This window comes from Python bivittatus, unplaced genomic scaffold (genome assembly GCF_059951505.1).
Source record: "Python bivittatus isolate LINGU-HERP-01145 unplaced genomic scaffold, Pbiv_v1 ctg000610_np1212, whole genome shotgun sequence".
Taxonomy (NCBI): Eukaryota; Metazoa; Chordata; class Lepidosauria; order Squamata; family Pythonidae; genus Python; species Python bivittatus.
Genome location: NW_028277088.1, coordinates 16,792,469 through 16,812,479, shown reverse-complemented (window position 1 = coordinate 16,812,479; position 20,011 = coordinate 16,792,469). Strand labels below are relative to the sequence as shown.

Genomic DNA, 20,011 nt, shown 5'->3' with positions numbered 1-20,011 from the left:
GCTTCCCATTTTTTTTCTGAATATGGGAAACTGCGGCTTGGACAAATACTTGTAAATATCAAGAATATCAAATCATGATTTGTTCAAGACACAATTTCCCAAATTCAAATGAAATCGGAGATAGGTTTGTTTTAAGTCCCATATGGGACCTTTCCTTCCTTTACTACTTCCTTTAATAGAGTAAAAGCGAATTGGAGCACCAGGTCTGAGGATCACAACAGAATAGTTGATTGCAACTCATATACAAACACACACAACATACACATGTGTGCTGCCTTCAATTCCCAGAGAAAAGGTGAAACATAAAGGTAGTAAATAAGTAAACTCTATCTGACTTACATGCACATACAAGGAACAATAAATGGAAGGTTTTGATTATATTTGCTTTCAATGTAGTAAAAGGAATTAATTGGATTAAAATGTAATTCTCTGCAGCACATTGACTGCCCCTTAGTTTAGAAAATCACCTTTGTTCTTGAGAAGGAAATATAATTGTCAATTCATTAAATTAGGGACCTTCTGCATTCCGAATAAGAAACTAGAACAATAAATGTAATCATTACTCAACTGTATTATAAATTAACATTATTCCTTCTGGCCTTTCAATATATCAGTGACCTTTCCAAGGCTTTATTTATCACATGTAACAAAGAAAAAGTTATGCACCTAATTGTGCTGTGGTTACACTGATGTATTGCTGATCGTTTTTGATTATAAATGTTTGTGTCGCTTTCTTAATTAAAATGACATAATGTGGTAAAATAGCATTTTCCCTACCCACAAGGATGATGAAATATCACAGATGAGCAAATTTCTTTCCTTACCCATATAGGTCAAACCAAGGAGAACACAATAAATAGCTGTAAATTGGTCAAGCTATTCATATAGTCATGTAACCAAAGCTTTCATGTAGGGTGATTAGATTATGTTTGAGCTGAATCAAACTAGTTTGCAGGTAGGAGATCACTGGGAAACCAAGTCCTCTGAGAAATCATTGAAAGCGCTCACTCTTTTGAGCCTGGAGGCTTTGAAGAAGACAGGGGTGATCTTCAGATACCTTTCAGGCTGTCATCCAAAGGATAGGCTTGTTTCTCCAAGCAGCAGAACAAAAATTGCAAAGATGCCCATAGCCATCCATTTAATTTGAGTGTTATCACAAACTCTCCAGTGGTAAGATGTTTCTTGAATACTTATAATATCAAGAGTGTAAAGAAGAATTAAGATATTTCCCTAGCCACAGAAATAATAAATTACACCTAAGTTGTATCTAGACCCTTCCATACAAGGTAGTTAGGAATTCATTTTTAAAATACCCTGTATGACAGATTGCAGATTCAAGACTTCCAGTCCATATCCCCATGAGGGAATGCTGGCCTTTTGTCTCATGTACAGATTTCCCAGCCCCTCCTGTCCTGAATATAAGAAAGGTTGGTGTTTTTAAAAGAGAGAAGAAGTAGTCCATAGAGGAGAGTTATTTCTGGGGAAAAAATCAGGCTTCTATTCTCCTTTGTTGCAGAACTTGTTAGTACTTAGAATCTCCAAGAAGCTGGAGAAGTCCAGAAAATTGAAGCAGAGGGTGATTTACTTCAGGAAACTCATGTCTGTAGAAATAGGTAGATATATAAACCTAGGAAACTGCACTAAGTTTTTTTCCCCTTTTTTCTGTGTTGTGACAAATCCCATTTTCTTTATTTCTTTGTGCAAGTTATGGGACTGTTTGATTTCAGCTTTCATGCATAACTCAGGCTAAGTTCATTAAGATTCTTTTGTTCTTTAGAATCTTCTTTATAATATTTTGCAGTGAGAGACCAGTGCCTCTTTGTGGTTTGTCTGGAATAGTGTATTTTCTGTTGACATTTGCTTTTTGGAGGATTAATTTCCAAGCTGCTGTCTTATGATCTGAGCAGCTGTGCAGTTATCTACTTCTACATTGAATATTTGCATTTTAGTTCTTGCAGTTAAAAAGGGGTAGGGGTTTTTTTTCCTTTTTGTCTCTTTTTCATAATGAAGCTAGATTTTATTTGTCTCCTGTGAGATTGATTTATCTTCCAGTGGAGTGGGAAGAAGGGCAGAATCCTGTAGATACCAGCATGCTACTTAGCCAGGAGGTGGCTATCAAAATTATTTAAACTTCTTCATGTTTATCTTTTAATCACTAGAAAAACACAGCATTTAAGAGGTCTCTCATACATATCAGGGTTAGTGTGTGATAATCAGGAGAGGTGCCCCCCTTAAGGATAGATGTTGACAGCAGGAACTACCAAATCACTAGCCAAAGCAGAAACCAGTATATGAAGAACAAGAGGGCTTCTGAGAGAGGAGGTATGGGATCTCTGGATCTCACCATTCTTGTAGAATAAAAAGTCTTACTCAACAGTAGCGGCACTTGGCAATTTAGATTTGGAAATGTAAAAAAATCCAGAAAAAAGCAAGGACAAACTTTGCTGTATTGTTGCCAAGAAAACGGCATGTATGTGTTCAGCAACTCACCAGAACTCAAGATCAGATTGAAGAGGGCTATATTTTTTACTGCCTAAAAATGTAATAGTCTTCCTAACAACTCAAATATGATTGGTTGGATTGATAAAGCCATAAAGGTTTTGTTAGCATTAGAAATTGGTTGTATAAATAACTGTAATTGAATCTAAAACACGTTTTTCATATACATTTTGGTATTTGAGCTGAAGCTATCACATGATTTGGCAAAACGGAAAAGCTAGAGGATAGCTGATGCAATTGTAGAAAGAAGTGGAACCATTAAATATGCTAGATATAGTGCAGCATCTTTTGCTTTCCAGATGTGGGGTTTATTTTTCCCATTCTGGAAAAAGCCCAGGAGCTACAGTAGGTTTGGTCTATACAACATCACTGGCTGAGAGTCTACTCACCTTAAGGCAGTCAAGCAAGGGATTATACTATATGTTTCAATTAAATAATAAGGTAATTACTATGTATACTGCCTACGTACACATGTGTATATTCCTCCATTTGGAAATGAAGTGCCCCATCAAATTATTTGCAAAGCCATTTCACCCTCTTAAGGTCAACACCAACATTTTGAATTGGGCTCAAAAACTGAACGGCAACCAGTCTAGTTAATACTGGAGTCATATTTAATATATTTTGTGGAATGTAGCATCCATTAGCATAAATTAAATAATTGTTGCATGGTGGACAGGGGGTTGAGGTTGCTTCAAAACAATTGGCAGCTTACCAAAAAAGATGGGAATTTATTTCCTAATGATTGTGTTGTAGTTTTTTGATTGTCTGAATACATCCTAATAGTAGCTAGAAGGGGTCTCCAAAGTGAATTTATCACCTTGTGTACTTTTTTGATGGCATTTACATTAGTCCTCATTTACTGACCGCAACCTGGACTGGCAACTCCATCACTAAGCAATGTTGTTCTAAAGTGAAACATCATGTGACTGCGCCTGACTTACGACATCAGTTCCGGCTGTGGTCATTAAGCGAATAACCACAGTCATTAAATGCAGTGTCACGTGACTGCAACTGGTGACTTCCTGTCAGCTTCCCCATTGACTTTGCTTGTCGGAAGCCTGCTGTGAAGGTCACAAATGGTGATCACGTGACCATGGGGACGCTGCAATGGCCACAAGTTTGAGGACCAGTTGTAAATCTTCTTTTTCAGCACTATTGTAATTTTGAACAGCCACTGAACAAGCAGTCACTAAGTGAGGTCTATCTGTATACGTTTGGCAAATATACAAAACTGCTGAAGAATTTACTGCATCTCAAAATGTTTTCTTGTCTAAAATATATTCCTGTTCCAAAATGTTTGTCTCATGCTTTCTTGCAGTTGGTTTCAAAAGAGAGAACAGTGATTGTGTGCAGAGAAGCCCAAGGCGATCTCAGAACCCCAAGACTTTAAATCATCCTGAAGATTCCACCTACTACACTCTTCTACATGTAAGCAGTGGAGTCAAACGATGTGGTTAAAAACCAATGTTTTTAAGGAAGGAGTGTACAGTTTTTCTGGTCTTTGAATAATATGCAGGGATACCCTTTGGAGGGGTAGAATTCAAAAAAGTGAAAATGGTGTCCACGATTACATGATTAAAACTCTGCATTGCATATAAAAAGGTTATCTCTGGTTGTGAGTGCCATCTTCATTTTTTTATACATATATCCTCCAAGTGGTCGTCCCTGGTGTCATGCCAAAGGATGCATTCCCAAAAGGACATGGGTGGGGACCACAAGTGGAAGAACCAAAATGATACAATTATTTACACTGAATTAAAATTCATAAAATAGAACACAGAATTAAAATTCATAAAATAGAACACAGAATTAAAATTCATAAAATAGAAGTTAATATGTTTACTTCCCATGTACTTAATAATTTCCTTCCTCTGTTACATTAAAAATTACAATTCTGGGGCAGCTTCTGGTGGTACACAACTGCTGGGATCAATTCCCAAGAGTTTTGAGAACTGCAGACAACACCACAATCTCAGGTTGCCCAGCCCTGCTTTCAGTAAGCTCTTAATTCATAACAAACATTGTTTATTCAGGTTCACTGTGTTTAGGATCTAAATGAGTCTCCTGGTTATTTTTGGTGTAATATAGTCTCTCTTGAAATCAATACAAGAAAGCTATTGCTTCAAAACCACTTCTGGGTTCACCATTATTCTTGAGTGAGTAAAATGTTTCATTGTACTTTGCTATATCTTTTCCCAAAAAAGTGCAAAGATGAAAGGAAGGGGTCTTCTCACCCATTTATGTATCTCACTGTAATCCTTTAGTTAATTCCCATGTGATTATTCATGGTTGCTTTCCAGATCTGACCTTAATGCAGTTAAAAAGAGAAAAAGGGACTTTGGGGAATAGCAATCCAGTGTGTCAAAAGGAAATTGAAGAAACTGTTTTCCTAGTTCCCTCTTAAGAGCAATTAAGCCTACTTGCTGGAGGCATATGCAAACTATTGACCTACTTAGCAGCAGGTGACAAAATACATTTGCTTAGTCAGCCTGCCTCAGTGGCTAGCACTCAACCGAAATGATAACAGAGTAGTTGCAGAAATGAGGGTGGACCTAGACATTTTTACTAAGAGGCATGGAGCAGCTGTTGCTTTAAAATTCTTTGCTCCCTCTTTTTTTGTGACATCTATGACAACATAATGTGACATATTAGCGCTGTGCGTTTCTCCTCCCCTCTGAGTCAGTGAGGCAAGGCAGGAGCACATCCAGAAAGAGGAATAAAGAGATGTAGAAACTGTGACAAAAGCTCTAAGTCCCTTACAGTGCCTAGTTCCACCTGCTCACAAGTGGTGTTTGTACAGCTAAGCCTTCCAAATAACTCTATATTAAGAGGGAATCAGTCCTTAATTTGATTGGTAGGATATTCCATAAACAGATATGAAGGCAATACAAAGGTTCGCTTTTAGGCTGGGTCTTTTTCATTAAGGAACAAATAGGTTTATGAAGGCACTTGCTATCCACATCCTCAATTTACAGTGTTCCTTGGTTCACCTAGTTAACAGCAGGTGAAATTGGTTTTGGTATACAGCTGTTGTACAAGTCTTTTTATGGGATTCTCTCCTAAATCCTGGATTGGGCAGGTACCCAAAATGGCATGAGAGCATTTCATGCAGAGAGGTACCCTGTAACCTAAAGAACTGGAAGAGTTTCTGCCATGTGATCAGCTCCTATAAAGAGCTGTACTGTTTAGGAACTGGTGGTATGTACCTTTGATTACTGTCAGTGATCACTAAAGAGTTTTTCAGGTTTTGGTCCTATTTTCATACTGTTAAGCTGCTGGCATTATGTCAGAACTATTTATTTTACAGGGTCACACTGTCATCAAGGTATTACAATACCCTCTCCTAGTTCTGTTTCAGTCCATATCCCAACCATTTCCTTCATGGGAGAAAGAGTTTATGCCCAAGTATAGCAGAAACATTGCTGAAAACAAAAATGGCCCCTCTGAATCTGAAATACAGATTAGGTATAAGGTACCTTTGAAATGGGTTAGAATTACGGTGCTCAGAGTTGGCCAGGGATTGCATACCTTAGCGTTTTGGAGGGAAGGAAGCATATCAGTTGGGGAAATATGGGTCCAAAAATCTGCATTTGGGGTATTTTCATAGAAGTTTGAAATAAGGGAAGGTGCAAGACTAGAAATAATGGGCATGAGGGAAACTGTTAGAAGAAGAAAAGGAAAAGAGGAGGCAGTGGTGATTGTTTGTGTGGGTGTGTGGGTCTTAGACCAAAACACACTGTTAAAATACAAAGTGTCTAGCGTAAAAGTCCTGTTCATAACAAAAAGTAAGCATAACTTGATCTTGGTTCAGATACAGACACTTCTGACAGCATTTGCTATAGTGAAGAATTTAGCCATTTAAACAGTATTTTTGAATACTGTTCATTTAATAGGAAATGCACCATTGCCTGTTCAGGCCAACGCAGGTGGTTTGTGATAACAGAGAAGGTTTCTTGCAACTTCCAAGAATTATACATTGGACAATTCAAAAGTGCATGTGCAACTGATTCAGTTTCAGTATCATGAGTATATACATAAACTCTCTTAGTGTGGAATATTATTGAATCTATTAATGGACATCATCAGGATCAGGACATCTAGACATGCTGGTGTAAACATCCTTCTGTGGGAGGGCGCAAGATGTGATAGAAGTATTTGGGAGTGGTATGGGGCAGATCAGTAAGTTCATTGTAGCAGAGGTGTGAGGTATCAACTCTGTCTCTTACTTTAACACTTTATTGTCCAATGCATCCAGACAGTGTTGGTATGTGAAGTGATGGCTTCAGTAGACATTTATATTTCATTCAATGTATTCCATCTCTACACATCAAAAAGTTCTCTGCTTTATTTCATTCCACATTTTTCCAAGACCCAGCATATATATGGGTTGGAGGGTAAACCCACAGTGAGACAGGTCACCTATCATTTGTTCTTCCATGAGGAAGCATGTCTGTCTATCAATACAAGCTGTGCCAAAGATTCATTCCCATGTATTTGAGCTAGTACTTTAACTGGCAGAGCTCAAACAGGCCTCAGGAGGGATACATCCAAGCTCTAACTGAAGGAATGCATTTCTGATTGAACAAGGAACTCTGAAAAATAAATCTCAGAAATTTAGACTAAATTATTTCTAGTGTGGAATATTGTTGTACATGCCCTACAACAGAAAGCTTATTATTTTGGCTTTGAGTAATTTAAATGCTGTGGGCATGTAATTATTCCCCTTACGGCTTGCCTATCTGTTTATTACATCAGAAGCTTTTTATATTTGTAACTTATGATTTGAAGATTGAAATTCCAGCAGGTTGAAGACTGAAAATACATGCCTAGGTACTTGAAAGTCTTAACTTGTTCAATTTGGATGTTATTCATTTCCCAGGTATGAGGGTGATTGATGGAATGCCTAGTAAATAAAACCATCTTGGTTTATGCATGGTTAATTCCCAGTGTTTCAGCCTGATGAAATAGTGCTAGTGCGTAAAGACTTTGTTGCAGCCTCGCTTAGAATACAGAGAGGATAGCAGCAGCAACATATAATAATATGGAGATTGAATTATGAGCCAGAGACAGAAGGTAGAATTCAGGATTGACAAGGGCCTGTATGAGGTCATTAGTGTAAATTTTAAATAATGCGGGGCCAGAATACATCCTTGCTTGACTCCTTTGGAGATTCAAATATGTGTGGTCAATTCTACACTGCTTGTACATCTTCCATGTAGTGTTCTCATGTACCATCATTGTTAATCATAGAAGAGAGCAGTCGATAGAAGAGGCTAAATGATAAAATGTGTCAGTGAGCACCTGCCTAAAATATATCTAAGGCTTTACATTTTAAAAAGTCTCTGAGCATTATGTGAGAAACACAAACTGCCTTATGCTTTCCAAGACGTTATCAGTTCAGTGCAGAAATGCTTAAAGCTTACTCCGTGTCTGCTCAGAATTCCTACTCCAGATCATCCAAATCTTGGTTTGACAAGGATGTCCATGCTAAGCCCTAAGTAATTCCTGCTTGGGATAAAAACAGTTATCACTCTTGGGATTTATTTTACTCCTTGAAAAGGGAATACAAGTCTCTCCTGAGAAGGAAGATGCTGGTGAGCCAGCTGGCTGAATGGGACATGTTGATCTGGTCAATTAAAGTGAAAAACAGTGCCACATTCTGCTGCCCTGTTTCCCACGTGGTGATAGACAGACCCTGAGTGGATGGTGATGAAGATTATGGTTTTTAAGTGCCCTAGCCTCACTTCCATCTCCCGAAACAGTCAACTGATTGAAATGCAATTATATTTCAGTGTATACACACCAGAAATTCAGATTTTGGGATAACGTGTACAGAATTCACATTTAAATGCAATCTTGTAAATTATTAGAAAATTGCAGATTGATGCAGAAATAGGCCAGACCAGATTAGCACTGAATATATACCAAACTGTCAAGGACCAGATTTATATTAGTCCATCTGTCCTTATCTATAGATATTAAAGAACAGTAAATCAACGCTGCTATTTACTGTGCACAATATTTGATCATAGTGATAATCACTCAAAATATTTTTTTCCAGAAATTTTCATCTATGCAAGATGGAAAGCGAAAAGCAAGAAAAAACAGGTAATTTGTCTTCTCAGTAAACTACAGTAATATTGTGGGGTAACAACAGGAATACATTGAAATTTAAGAAAATGGTATTATAAAACTTCAGTTTTATGGACCAACTGAGGGCAGGGGTTGTCTGTTATCCCAATTGGCTGATGAACAGAAGAGTACAGTGTCACAACTTTATATCATCCCTTTGATGACATTGTCGTACAAATAATCCCAAATACATAGTGACACATAATAACATCATCATGCAAATAATTCAGATCACCACAGAATTTGGTCCACAGCATTTTAATTCCATTGTGTTAAGATCTAGCAAATCTTAAGGTTTCACTGTTTCATTGATCATGGCTGTAGATGAACACATGCAAGTTAACGTTAATCAATTAACATTTATTCTTGAATTTTGAAACCTTCAGTTTATTCATGCATCACAGTTTCCCAGTGGCACTTGTCCATAATTGGAGAATGTGCTAAACCCAGACAAAATAATGATGGTTTTTACATTTCCACTTTATTGCAAATAAACTTTCATGTTCAGATTTCATGCGTGTATGTTTTCCTCATGAAAACTAGTGGTAGAGCAGGTGAGTGAGATTTGGATCAGGGTCATGACACTGGGAAAAAAGTGTTGGGCACTTATACACTCCATGGTCCTGATTACCCGTGGACACTACTTTTGAGCAGCAGGGGGACATTACGTTATGTTGGTGCATTCAAGTAATAGTCTAATATAAAATACAACTTGCTGTAGTGCTCACCTTCAATTCACTTCTTGGTGAAGGTTCCATCATTCTCTGAAAAAAGCCTATTGTGTTTATTCCAGAACGGCGGTATATGTTTTGCATTTTGGATGGAATCTCCATCAGACAGGTCCATGGATTGTAGTAGGAGATGGTGCTATACTGAAATCAAGCTCTCTTTCTCATAATGATCCCTTGGCTCTACACCGAAAGAGTTAAACATATGCACAGTGATTATTTCTGTGTCTCTTATTGCTCAACTTAAGCTATTCATTCATTTCCCAGCTTGACATAGCCCTGATAATGTCACATTCCCAGTGATATGGCAAAATGCTGGGGTCTGAATTTAAATCTCTTGCAGCCTAGGCTTAGCAGAAGCCTTGCTTGCCAAACTGCAGTGTAGGGTGCAGAGTGGTGTTAAATACATAAATCCTTCTAAATAGAGGCTTATAAAGACAGTACTAATGCACTTCAAATTATATCAGTAGGAATGGCGTTCCAGAAAATTGCTCAGTAATTGTAGAACCTTACAGGCTGGGATCAGCTTTGAAGTACCACCTTGTGCATACTTACTATATGCTTTTCAGTACTGCATGGGACATTTTAGAACTCTGGCCTTTTGATTTTCTGTCTTATGGTAAGACTTGGTGTGACATAAGGAGCCTCTCCTAATATGGCACATGCCTCTGTTATGTGCAGTCCAGGGGTAGAAGCCTTCTCAAGGGCAAATTTTGTGGGATACTTTGCATGCCCTTCCCCCATTTTTTTCCCTAATCAGTTGAAATCTCTCCCACATTGTCACTGGGACTCTTGCAAATTTTCAGCATTCTAGAACAGTATCTGACAAGAGTTCAATACATGCGTGTGAGACCTTGAAAGGTTTCATGTTGCGCTCCTAAGATTTTGGGCATCTGGGTTCTGCATATGCCCTACCACCTGCAAGAGCTTTTTGCCTAACCTAGTGAAGTCCAAAACTGCAAGCTTCCTGCCAGCCACTTCTCAAATTCTAGCACCCATTGGCTGTGTTCAGAAGTAATTAAGTCTATGGTCCCTTAGCTGTGGCTTGGTTTGTGCTTTAAATCTACAGTCTTAAACACACTTATTGGCTAGTAAAACATAAGAAAGATGGTGAAAATTTCCAATAAACACAAAATTGAGTTGAATACATCATATGCAAAATATAAAAGGGAAGCAGCATTCCCCTTAAAGCAGTTTGAGCCAAGATGCCTATTTTACATACTTTTATACTGAAAATTGCTTTCCTTTATGTCCTTTGTGTATCTCTTTTGTTGTTTTATAGATATATTTCATAACAAAGAGGTAATATTTCTATGTGGACAATCTCTTTTAGCTGATAAGATGGTACATAATACACTTTGGTCTAGTTTGTTAAAATATATATATTCAATATATATTTTTGATAGTTTGGGCAAGTTACTGGATATAGAAGATCGGTATTACCAAGAGTTTTCATCTACTGATTTCGTCTCAAAGGATAGAAATGCCAGCACACAAGGAAAAAAACCCCTGGAAGATTCTAGAGCTGCAACATTAAGGATTGGTGATAGGTGAGCAGTTTCCAAAAAAAAAAAATGAGAATATCTTAATGTTCCACCAAGTTAAATAAGAGGATGTTGAACTTACGCTCAACTCTTCCAATGTAACTAGTAACTTGGATCTGGGTCATATAGATCATCATGAAATGGAAGCTATAACCAGCTTAATTTAGGAACGCAAATGCATTTGTTTAAATAGTTTACATTGTGTTTTCCAAGGTGGTCAGCAGCTCATCATGATATAATTCAAAAACACATATCCAGACTGTTGTTGTTGTTGTTCAGTCATTAAGTCGTGTCCTACTCTTCGTGACCCCATGAACCATAAAGTTATATTTCACAAGATTTAGATTAACCTCCTGTTGATTTCACTGGCACCTGTTTTCAGTTGTGCATGGATCCATCACTTGTGCAGCAAAATCAGTATGAAATACTTAAATAAGGCTAAGTCTTCCAGGTAGATGTGTAAAGGATGAGAGTGCTTAATCACAAGTCAGAATGGCCATAAGTCATATTGACACCTATAGCCAGTTTTTCTAATGCTTTCTTTTAGCCTGTTCAAAGGCCTTTGAAAACGAATAAGCCTTTTTCTCTTATCTGAAGTTCAGAGGAGCAGAAGATAAATGCAGCTTCATATGAAAATGTGACACTCCTCGCAGTAGATTATTTGACTTAGAAATTAGAGGAGCTGATATGGATCTTTCCATGATTGTTTTAGTAGGGAAGTGGGATTCATCACAGAAGAACAGCTCTGTTATATCTAGTTTCTCCCAGGATTATATAAAGGAAGAGTTTTGTTATTATGGAACATGGTTATCCAAAATGTTATTCCTTTGATTAAAATACCAATATAATTTTAAAATACAGCATGGTGTCTGCAATCAAGTGAAATACGCTTAGTTCTCATTTACAGATTTACTGTTCCTGAAGTTTTTGTGGATGTTGGCAGTTGACAGATGCACGCATACAGGGACACAAGAATTGCTCTATATCCTCATCTACCAAATGGGGATAATTCATGTTTCATCTAATGAAAAGGGATCTGGGTCCAAGTGCCATAACTTTTTCTTTTCACATACATCCACATACATGCACAAGCACACTTACTGTTTGTTTGTTTTAACATACAAAGGATGTTAAATCTCCAGGATTTCTCTCAGCTGAAATCTCACAGATTGCAAATTATGTTTTAGAACATCAATAACTATATAAATACTTGTTAGCTAAGGCACTAATGTCATGGATTTCATCATTTATTAAAACTGGCATCTATTCTAGTAGTTGTGAGTAAAATTGGTGCAAGATTGCCAAAGCATTTCACAGTTTGACAACTGCATATAGTGCTGCTAGGAACTCAGAGCACATAAGATATCTTTGGCATGCCTAAATACCTTGCTACCCTATATAACATTTGTCCAGTAGATATAAATTGCTGAACAAAGCTAGTTGTGTACTAGCCATTTCCTGACCCCTTGTTGAGAAACTGCTTTTCACTGTGAACTTAAGATATTTGCAAAACCAAGCAACTCTGTAAGCTTCTTCATGGTAAACTGACTGTGGTTGGTACCTGCATGCTCATTGATCTATAACTGTGAGATCAGATAATGATTTACATGTACAAACAGCATTGCACCAGAACATTCATATAATCTTAAATGTCAAAGAGCCCCATTCACAAATTCTGCAGCCAATTTTCAAGGTGTAATCTTCCATCATTATCATGAGCTGTTCTTCTCTCTTTGTCTCCTTCTCTCTCTCTCTCTTTCCCAATGTGCAAGGGTGGTAAGTTAGCATCACAGGATTGGAAAGACCCAACTGATCATTTGGTCCAGTTGCTTGTTCTAAAACAGAACATCTGTGATCTGAAAAACCAATGCCCACCTAGTTCTCAATTTGAAGGTAAACATCACTCAGCTAAGAAAACAAATGGACAACAGAGCAGTACTCAAGTAGTTCATTCCTAATTTTCCTAGCACTTCCAGTGAATCCTTTTTAATTGGCTACTGCATACCCGTTAAATAAAGCACCATCTTTATCTGACATTCCCTCATGCATAGCACATTTCCACCTGCTGCAAAAGGCAATATTTTGTCAAAGTGAAACAGCTGGAAAATTCTTTTTCCCTGAGGGTAGAGCTTAAGCAGTCGATTAACAGTGTGTACCAAAGTAAATATTTTGACTTACCATGTCTAAAATGTTTCTGTAATGTAATCCATAGGCCAAAGGTCACTGGGATCCCACTACAAGAGAACGAAGATGAAGATCATCCTTACGACTACCAAAAGCTACTACGGAAGACCTCTCAACGCAGGCGCCTTATCCAGCAATATTAGCAGCTGCTGCTACTGTTTGCTTTTCTTCAGCATAATGTCTGCTTTTTTCTTCTTGCTTTTTTGGGGGGGGGAGCAGGTATGGATTTCCTATATCCTTTTCTTTTGAATAAATCTCTCACATACATACATTAGCTGTGTACTTGTGTATGTGAACATGCTATCTTAGCCCCTTCCAAGGAGATATGATAGGATTTGTTATAATTTATTGCTTTATTTAAAAATGCAAACACATGTGAAAAATATTAGTATCCTATAACATATTCAAAATCTTAGGGCATTTTTGGGAGGGGGAAAGTACCTTATTTTGTCTCTGTTTTCCTTTCTATATGTTTTGCATAGCTTACAGTGGAATTGTTTATGATCTGCCTGGACCTTTGAAACCTCCACTTATATATTATAGTTCAAATGAAGTCAATTTAATTAAAGTAAATAGATAAACAAATAAACCTTGCATGTTAAAAGGGATTACAGTGGAGGCAGTAGATGTAATTTAAGAAGCAACTATATTGTGAACCAACTTTCAATATACAAAGTAGCATTTAAATGCACATATACAGACATACGAACATAATAAACACATACAAAACTTGATCTCAGTGTATAGCAATATATCATACCAGAATGCTTCTGTGAGAACTCAACCACCACCATTCATTTTTGATAGGGGTTGTATTGAAGCAACAAATTCTGCACATCAGAGTAGCAGTTAAGTCCTTTGTGTGTAGAGAAATAGTGATTTGGGAGGGGAGAACAGTGGGGGGAGATTTGTATATTCTCCCTGTAAATCAGGTGATTTGGGGCTTTTTTCTTGAAAAACCTTTAGTATTTCTCCACAGCGATAGGAAAATGCAGATTAATTTACTTTGCCCTGGTTATATTAGAACAGAGCAAAAGAAAATCATGTGCTTTGTTAGTAAAAGAAAATAGTGGGTGTGCTGTTTTTTTGCATCAGTAGTTCAAAATTGACTTGTAGGGTCTCTGCACAGTGGGGAGAAATATTGTCTCCCATATTTAAACCAGATGTCTTCAGCTGCTAGCTCAAATGGCTATGGAATAACAAAGACATTTTACATAATGCCATTTGTGTAAGTGGAATACACACACACCATTAAAAAGGGGGAAAATGTGAAATTACAGTGAAGTTGTCAGGTTCTTAAAATAGCTAAAACCTATATAAGTAGTAGCTTCGGTTTTCGTTAGTGTAGTGGCTCTGTTTGTTAGAAGAGACAGACACAACGGACTAGCAGATCCATGGGAACTGCACTGGGGATGCATCTCTCAATCTCTCCTTCCTGATTTGTATTGGAAATATGTGTTCATGGCCTCGATTATTACAGGGGCTGAAGCTAACTGAGATGAGGACTACACCTATTACAAACCCTATACAACTGGTGAATTAATGAACAAAAAGCTTACAGCTCAATTGAAAGGATTTTGGGGTTTAATTCTAGTGAAGGATACACCTCAGGGCCAGTGCAAACAGAACCCCTAAGACTGTCTTGTGCTGGTTGAAAGCCCATGTTGTGATTTTGCTTTTATGTGCCCATCCACAGGAACAAATCCAAGCTGGTTCTACCCTCATGAAGAGACTAGTTTTCCCCTCTAGCCAATTTAAAAGGCAAGCAAGGGACTCCTGCTTCAGTGAACTGAGACATAAACTAGCCCTGAGATAAATAAGGCTCTGCAGTGTCTGCGCTATTGATACCCATCAAAGACCTCCATGTTCCATACAGGAACAAAGGCAGAGAGGCTGCCCATAGCTTCGTATCTGCCTTCCCCGGAGGACAGAGCTTTTCCCATGAGCAGCGGAGGGGAGCACATCCTAATTTCAAATAGGATACCAAGGTTTATTCAATTTTTCTTCATTTTGAATTATGTTCAAGACAATGCCCCAGGTATCTGCGCTGGATCTTGAAGCGCCCACATCTCTCTCTCATTCCTGCTGCAACTTACATGGCAATTTGAAGATGCCCATGCCCTTAATATGGGCCACAGTAAAAAAAAAAATCTTTAGGCAGAATAGTGACTGTTAGAGGGGAAAAGATTCTCAGGTCTGATTCCATTTCTGGGCACTCCAGAGACAGGACCATGTAGTTTTGCTGGCAACAATATGTGAGTGATTTGCGTTGCTCTCTTCCACTTTCCACTCTCTATTGAGCTTCTGGCCTGGGATGTCCTGGGAGTTTCCCATCTAAATACTACCTTTGATGGGATCTCACCTACTTTAGCTTTTTTCAAGCCAAAGTTAGCTAGATCTGCCACCAGAGGTAGGCCTTAAAATGCAAAACTAAGAGTAAAATTAGACATTATTCTAATTGGATGCTTTGGAATTAGTGCTTTGATTTTGTTTTTCATTTACTATAAAGGGCAAGATGAGCACATGTCAAATGGGGAGTTTTATCCCAGTTTAAACGTAAGTGCTACAATTAGAAACAATGCCTGGGCAAGAGTATGTCAGTTGCGGGGAGTGCTCACTTTAACACAAATGAGCACAGAGGGAGTCAATTTTCATTGGGATCACAGCTGGAAAAGGGAGAGGATATGCACCCTGTTGCATGATTTGGTCTCAGAAATGATCCCCCCAGAGCTCAAATGTGACTGCTCAACCCCAGTCAGAGCAGGAGCAGGAAATGTGCTGACCTCAGATGGCATCAGACTAAAACTCCAATTAATCCTGATCATTGCCCATGATGGGGCTGGTGGGTAGTCTAGCAATCTCTAGAATGCCACACTTCCAGTCGCTCCAGAGTTGGTAGTTAATGCCTCCAGCATAGCTTGACGGAGGGACTAATGAATTTGTCTCTGCAGTTCATTAACTCACAAATGTGTTTTTCAGCCAGCCAGCTGAGGTCCTTGCTCATGCTACCTGTTCATGGACACAGGCCAGGAACTTCAACAGGACAAGAAGATGGCAGACAGTAGCTACCAAGATCAGTTTTCTTATAAGGGACTAAATGCTTCCCCATTTCTGTATTACCAGGGAGGGAAGAGGTGTCACCAAATTATACTCTCTCTATATGAGGTGTGCTGGTGTTGATTTTGTGTGTATGTGCAAGTACACATTTCTGTCTTGGAGCCCTGCATTTTGACTCCAACAGACAATGTATTCACTGCCTTTCTATGAATACTGAAATCAGTTCACCAACAGGGCATCTTTGATGTATATCAACAAATTAATTGAAAGCTATTATCTTCCTGCAGATACCCCAGAGATAAAGCACACTACAGCTAAGATTTATCACTCCTCCAGCTTTCTTCCACGTATATTTCCACATTTTTCAGTTGGCTATAATGGGAGCTGAAGTCCAACAGCTCTGGAGGATACCAGAGAGGGGAAAGCTGTGCTACACTTCTAGCTCAATATCTTGAGCATGTTCTGTTCTAATTTATCTTTAAAAGAAAAAACAGACAGCACTGTCAACCAATTCCAGACAAAGCATAGGAAGAACACTGATGGAAAGCTTTAGTGTTTTTATGCAGTAAAGGTTTGGCCTCCTTCCCATCCCATCTCCCAGACATCTATTGAGCTGAAGGGTTCAGGAGGAGGCACAATCAATAGGTTGGCAAAGTAGGAAAGGTGTGTGTGTTGGGGAGGGGAGATAGATAAAACAGCTATCTAGCATTTATTTTGTATGCTGATTGCCATCACTGAGGATGTATTTCCCCCACACTGCTGCTTCTCCAGGTCTGCTTGGCTCACTAGCCATGAAGGAAGCAGAAATTGTCTGAACTGTCTCATAAAGGGGCTAAGTACTTGGCTTGTTCCCAGGACACATGAAAATTATGACCCAGGGTCCTACAAGGCTTCCTGACTGGTGGTTATCAGAAGCTTTGGAAAGGAAACTCCCCAGGTAATGGGAGATGATATTTGTGGCGCGTCACAGGACCCTTGCCTGCAGCTTCATGACAAAGCTTTTTATGCGGTTTCTGTGGGAAGCTGGATGTTTCCATGGCAGGGGAACATGCTTGTTCTAAAATGGAAAATGGCTGGCCAGAAACTGTCTTCTGACACAGAGAAGGCGTCAAACCAGGCAAATTGGCAATGGGGAGAGTTTTATTGTAGCATCTCTACTTAGGGCAGGGAACAGTGCTTGTGTGAACCCCTGGTGAGCAATGTGGCCAACAAGTGTCTACCAACTTCCAACTTTTTCCCCAGGCCAAACTGGCTGTATGTATGTATGTTCTCTCCAGCAAGTCTCTAGCTAGGCAAGCTGTTTGTTCGGATCAGGAGCATGAAATGTCTACAGAATCAGGACAGAGTTCTCAGTCCGTGAAGATGAACCAGCTGCTGCAATCGCTGAAGGATGGCTGGTGCTCCTCAAAGGGAAGGGGAGGGAGAGAGAGGCGTCATGGTCCCTGCTTTCCATTGTGGATCGCTCTCTTGAGTTGCTGGTGGCTTTGAGCCCAAGCAACGTTGCCACTTCAACGGCGGCTAGAGAACAGCCGTGCACTGCTGGCTCTGAGCGACGTGCGTCATGTGCCCCCGTCCCTCTGTTCTCCGCCTCGCGCGGTGCGAGGACCCCTGGCCTCGCCCTTCGGCGCCCACTGGTAGGAAAGGGCGCCCTCAAGGACTGGGATCCAGACGTGATCCGAAGAGTCCTCCTCCCCTCTGAAGGCGGCCACCGGAGCAGAGTAGCAGCCCTGCCTTCTCCTCTCGGCCTCTCTCCAGCTCCCAAACGCCTGAAGGGCCTCTGCAGTCGGGCGCTCCTCCGCTTTCTCGCTACAGCCCGAGGCGGCCCCCGTTGGAGAGGGCTCCCCGCGCTGCCTGCCGGGGGAGACGCCGGGACCACAGCAGCAGGTGGCCGCTCGCTAACTGCCGCTTGAAGGGAAAGCTGTCGCCGCCGTCGCGCCTCCCCTCAGCCGCTGCTTCTGAAGGCGAGCCAGCGGCGGATCAGTAGCGCGGGAAGCGCTCAGCGCGGGTGTCTGCCCGGCTGGCGCGCCCGAGTCTTCAGTGAGAGCGGGAATCACGCTCGGAGCCTCCCCGCCGTCCTCGTCGCCGTCCCCGCTCCTCTCCCCCGGGTCCTCGCGCTCAATCAGCCCCGCGTCCTCTCCCCCCGCCCCCCCCCCGCATTCGCCCCGATTTCTCCCGCGCCCTCCCTCTCCTCCCTTCCCCCCTCTCTCGCGCACCCCCCGCCTCGTCCCGCCTTTCGCGGCGGCGGCTCTGCCTCCCGCACACGCACAGCCCAGGCGCTCCAGCTGCACTTCAGCGGCTCCTCAGCGGCTCCGCAGATGGCAACTCCGGGAGCTGGCTTTTGGTCCTTCGGGGCTGAGGAGGGATCCGGCGACCCGGACAACCCCGGGACAGGTAAGAGTCCCCAGCCCGCCTTTCTCTGGCACACACACAGACCGCCGGCAGAGCGGACGGCACCCTGAAGGCACCTGCCTGCGCGAAGTTGCGCTTCACCCAAGTCTGCCTGGACTTTCGGCATCTCCCCGTCTCGCCTCGTCCCTTCCCGCCCTGAACAGGGGGAGCGGCTGCCGGTCCCCTCGCCTGGCCGGGACAGGGGGCTTCCGACCAAGACAACCCAGTCGGCTCCGACCCACCCCAGTCTGAAGAGCCGTTACCTGCTCGCCAGGGACAGCTTGCCCCGGCGAACGAGGACCGCCCGGGCGTCGAAACGAGGGCGAACTCCCGGCTCTCAGGCGGCGGCGAGGAGACGCGCCAAAACCCACCAGCGACGCCAAGCGAAGTGGAGAGAAGGGCGGGCCGGGCGGACGCAGGTGACGAGGTCGGCAACCCTGGACGCGCCGCGATACTGTTTTTCTGGAGCCGTTGGCTGCACATAAGGTCTCCCGAGAGGCGTGGGCAAGGGCTATCCGTGCTGGCTGGGGATGATGGAAGCTGTAGCTGGTTGCAAAAGGCCCTCTTAGAAAGTTACAGGCGTTTCCCCTCGGATCTGAGGGCGATCCACGGAAAGAGCGGTTAAGGCTTGCTTTCTTGAGCTTAGGATCTTTCTCGGAGAGAGAAGAGGGGAAGCAACCTGCGCAGCTCTATCCTGAAAGCACTGCCCAGACGCAAAAGCCTCTGAGAGGGCTGCAGCCAGCTGACCCTCACCCCGCTACGCGTAGCCCCGACCCTAAGAAATAAAGAACAAAGCCTCGGTCTGTTGTGTAGCAACCCTGGTGTTCCTCTGTGTTGAGGTCTGACCGCTGAAGCCCACCCATCCATCTAATGCTAATTCTTGTTCTCTTCTGCCCTTAGCAAAAGCGTGGTGCCAGGCTGCCCAGAAGTTTACGGGAGGCATTTCAACCAAACTCTGCGGTAAGCATCTATGCCAAGAGGGTCACCAAATCACCGAAAGATGCTTCGTTTTTTTTAATGATCTCGGCAACAAAAATAATTTCCCCGAGTCCCAAGGAGGCTTTCCTGAGAAATTTGAAGATTTGGCGATCCTTCGGGGGGTGGGGGTGGGGAGAGACATCGGGATGGGGAGGCGTTTTGCTCCAGTCCCCGCGGTGCCATTTACGCTTCGCCCTTTGTCTTTGTTAGCGCTGCTCTACGGAGATGGCGACAAGCCTACGGAAACGGGGGCGGCGAAGGCAGACCCGGGCTCGGCCGCCAGAAAGGGGGCTTGTACCTGCAGCAAAAAACCCTGCACTTGCCAGAAAGGAGAGCTCAACTATGCCTTCCTGCACGCCTCAGGTAACCGGCCTCCAGCCAGCCCAGGACGTTGGGGGGGGGGGGTAAAAGGGGGTGGGTGGGCAGTCGGACGCTTTGAAAGCCCTCCGCCTTTGGGGGATTCTTCTCCTCTTTAGAGGGAAGCGGGACAATTCCACA

General features: G+C 41.7%; 2 protein-coding genes across 2 annotated transcripts in view; both read left to right on the top strand.

The window, feature by feature from the left end:
• Positions 1 to 13,742, top strand: part of MYO3A (myosin IIIA) — a 103,532-nt gene extending 89,790 nt beyond the window's left edge. Inside the window, exons 33-36 of the mRNA XM_088150447.1 lie at positions 3,821 to 3,930; positions 8,564 to 8,610; positions 10,769 to 10,912; positions 13,119 to 13,742. Coding sequence (XP_088006573.1) covers positions 3,821 to 3,930; positions 8,564 to 8,610; positions 10,769 to 10,912; positions 13,119 to 13,233 — 416 coding nt within the window. The 3' untranslated portion in view covers positions 13,234 to 13,742. The remainder of the gene's footprint in view (positions 1 to 3,820; positions 3,931 to 8,563; positions 8,611 to 10,768; positions 10,913 to 13,118) is intronic.
• A 4,720-nt stretch (positions 13,743 to 18,462) lies between these two features.
• The window catches only part of GAD2 (glutamate decarboxylase 2), a 40,853-nt gene continuing 39,304 nt past the window's right edge, over positions 18,463 to 20,011 (top strand). The window contains exons 1-3 of the mRNA XM_088150003.1: positions 18,463 to 18,538; positions 19,436 to 19,495; positions 19,724 to 19,876. Coding sequence (XP_088006129.1) covers positions 18,463 to 18,538; positions 19,436 to 19,495; positions 19,724 to 19,876 — 289 coding nt within the window. The remainder of the gene's footprint in view (positions 18,539 to 19,435; positions 19,496 to 19,723; positions 19,877 to 20,011) is intronic.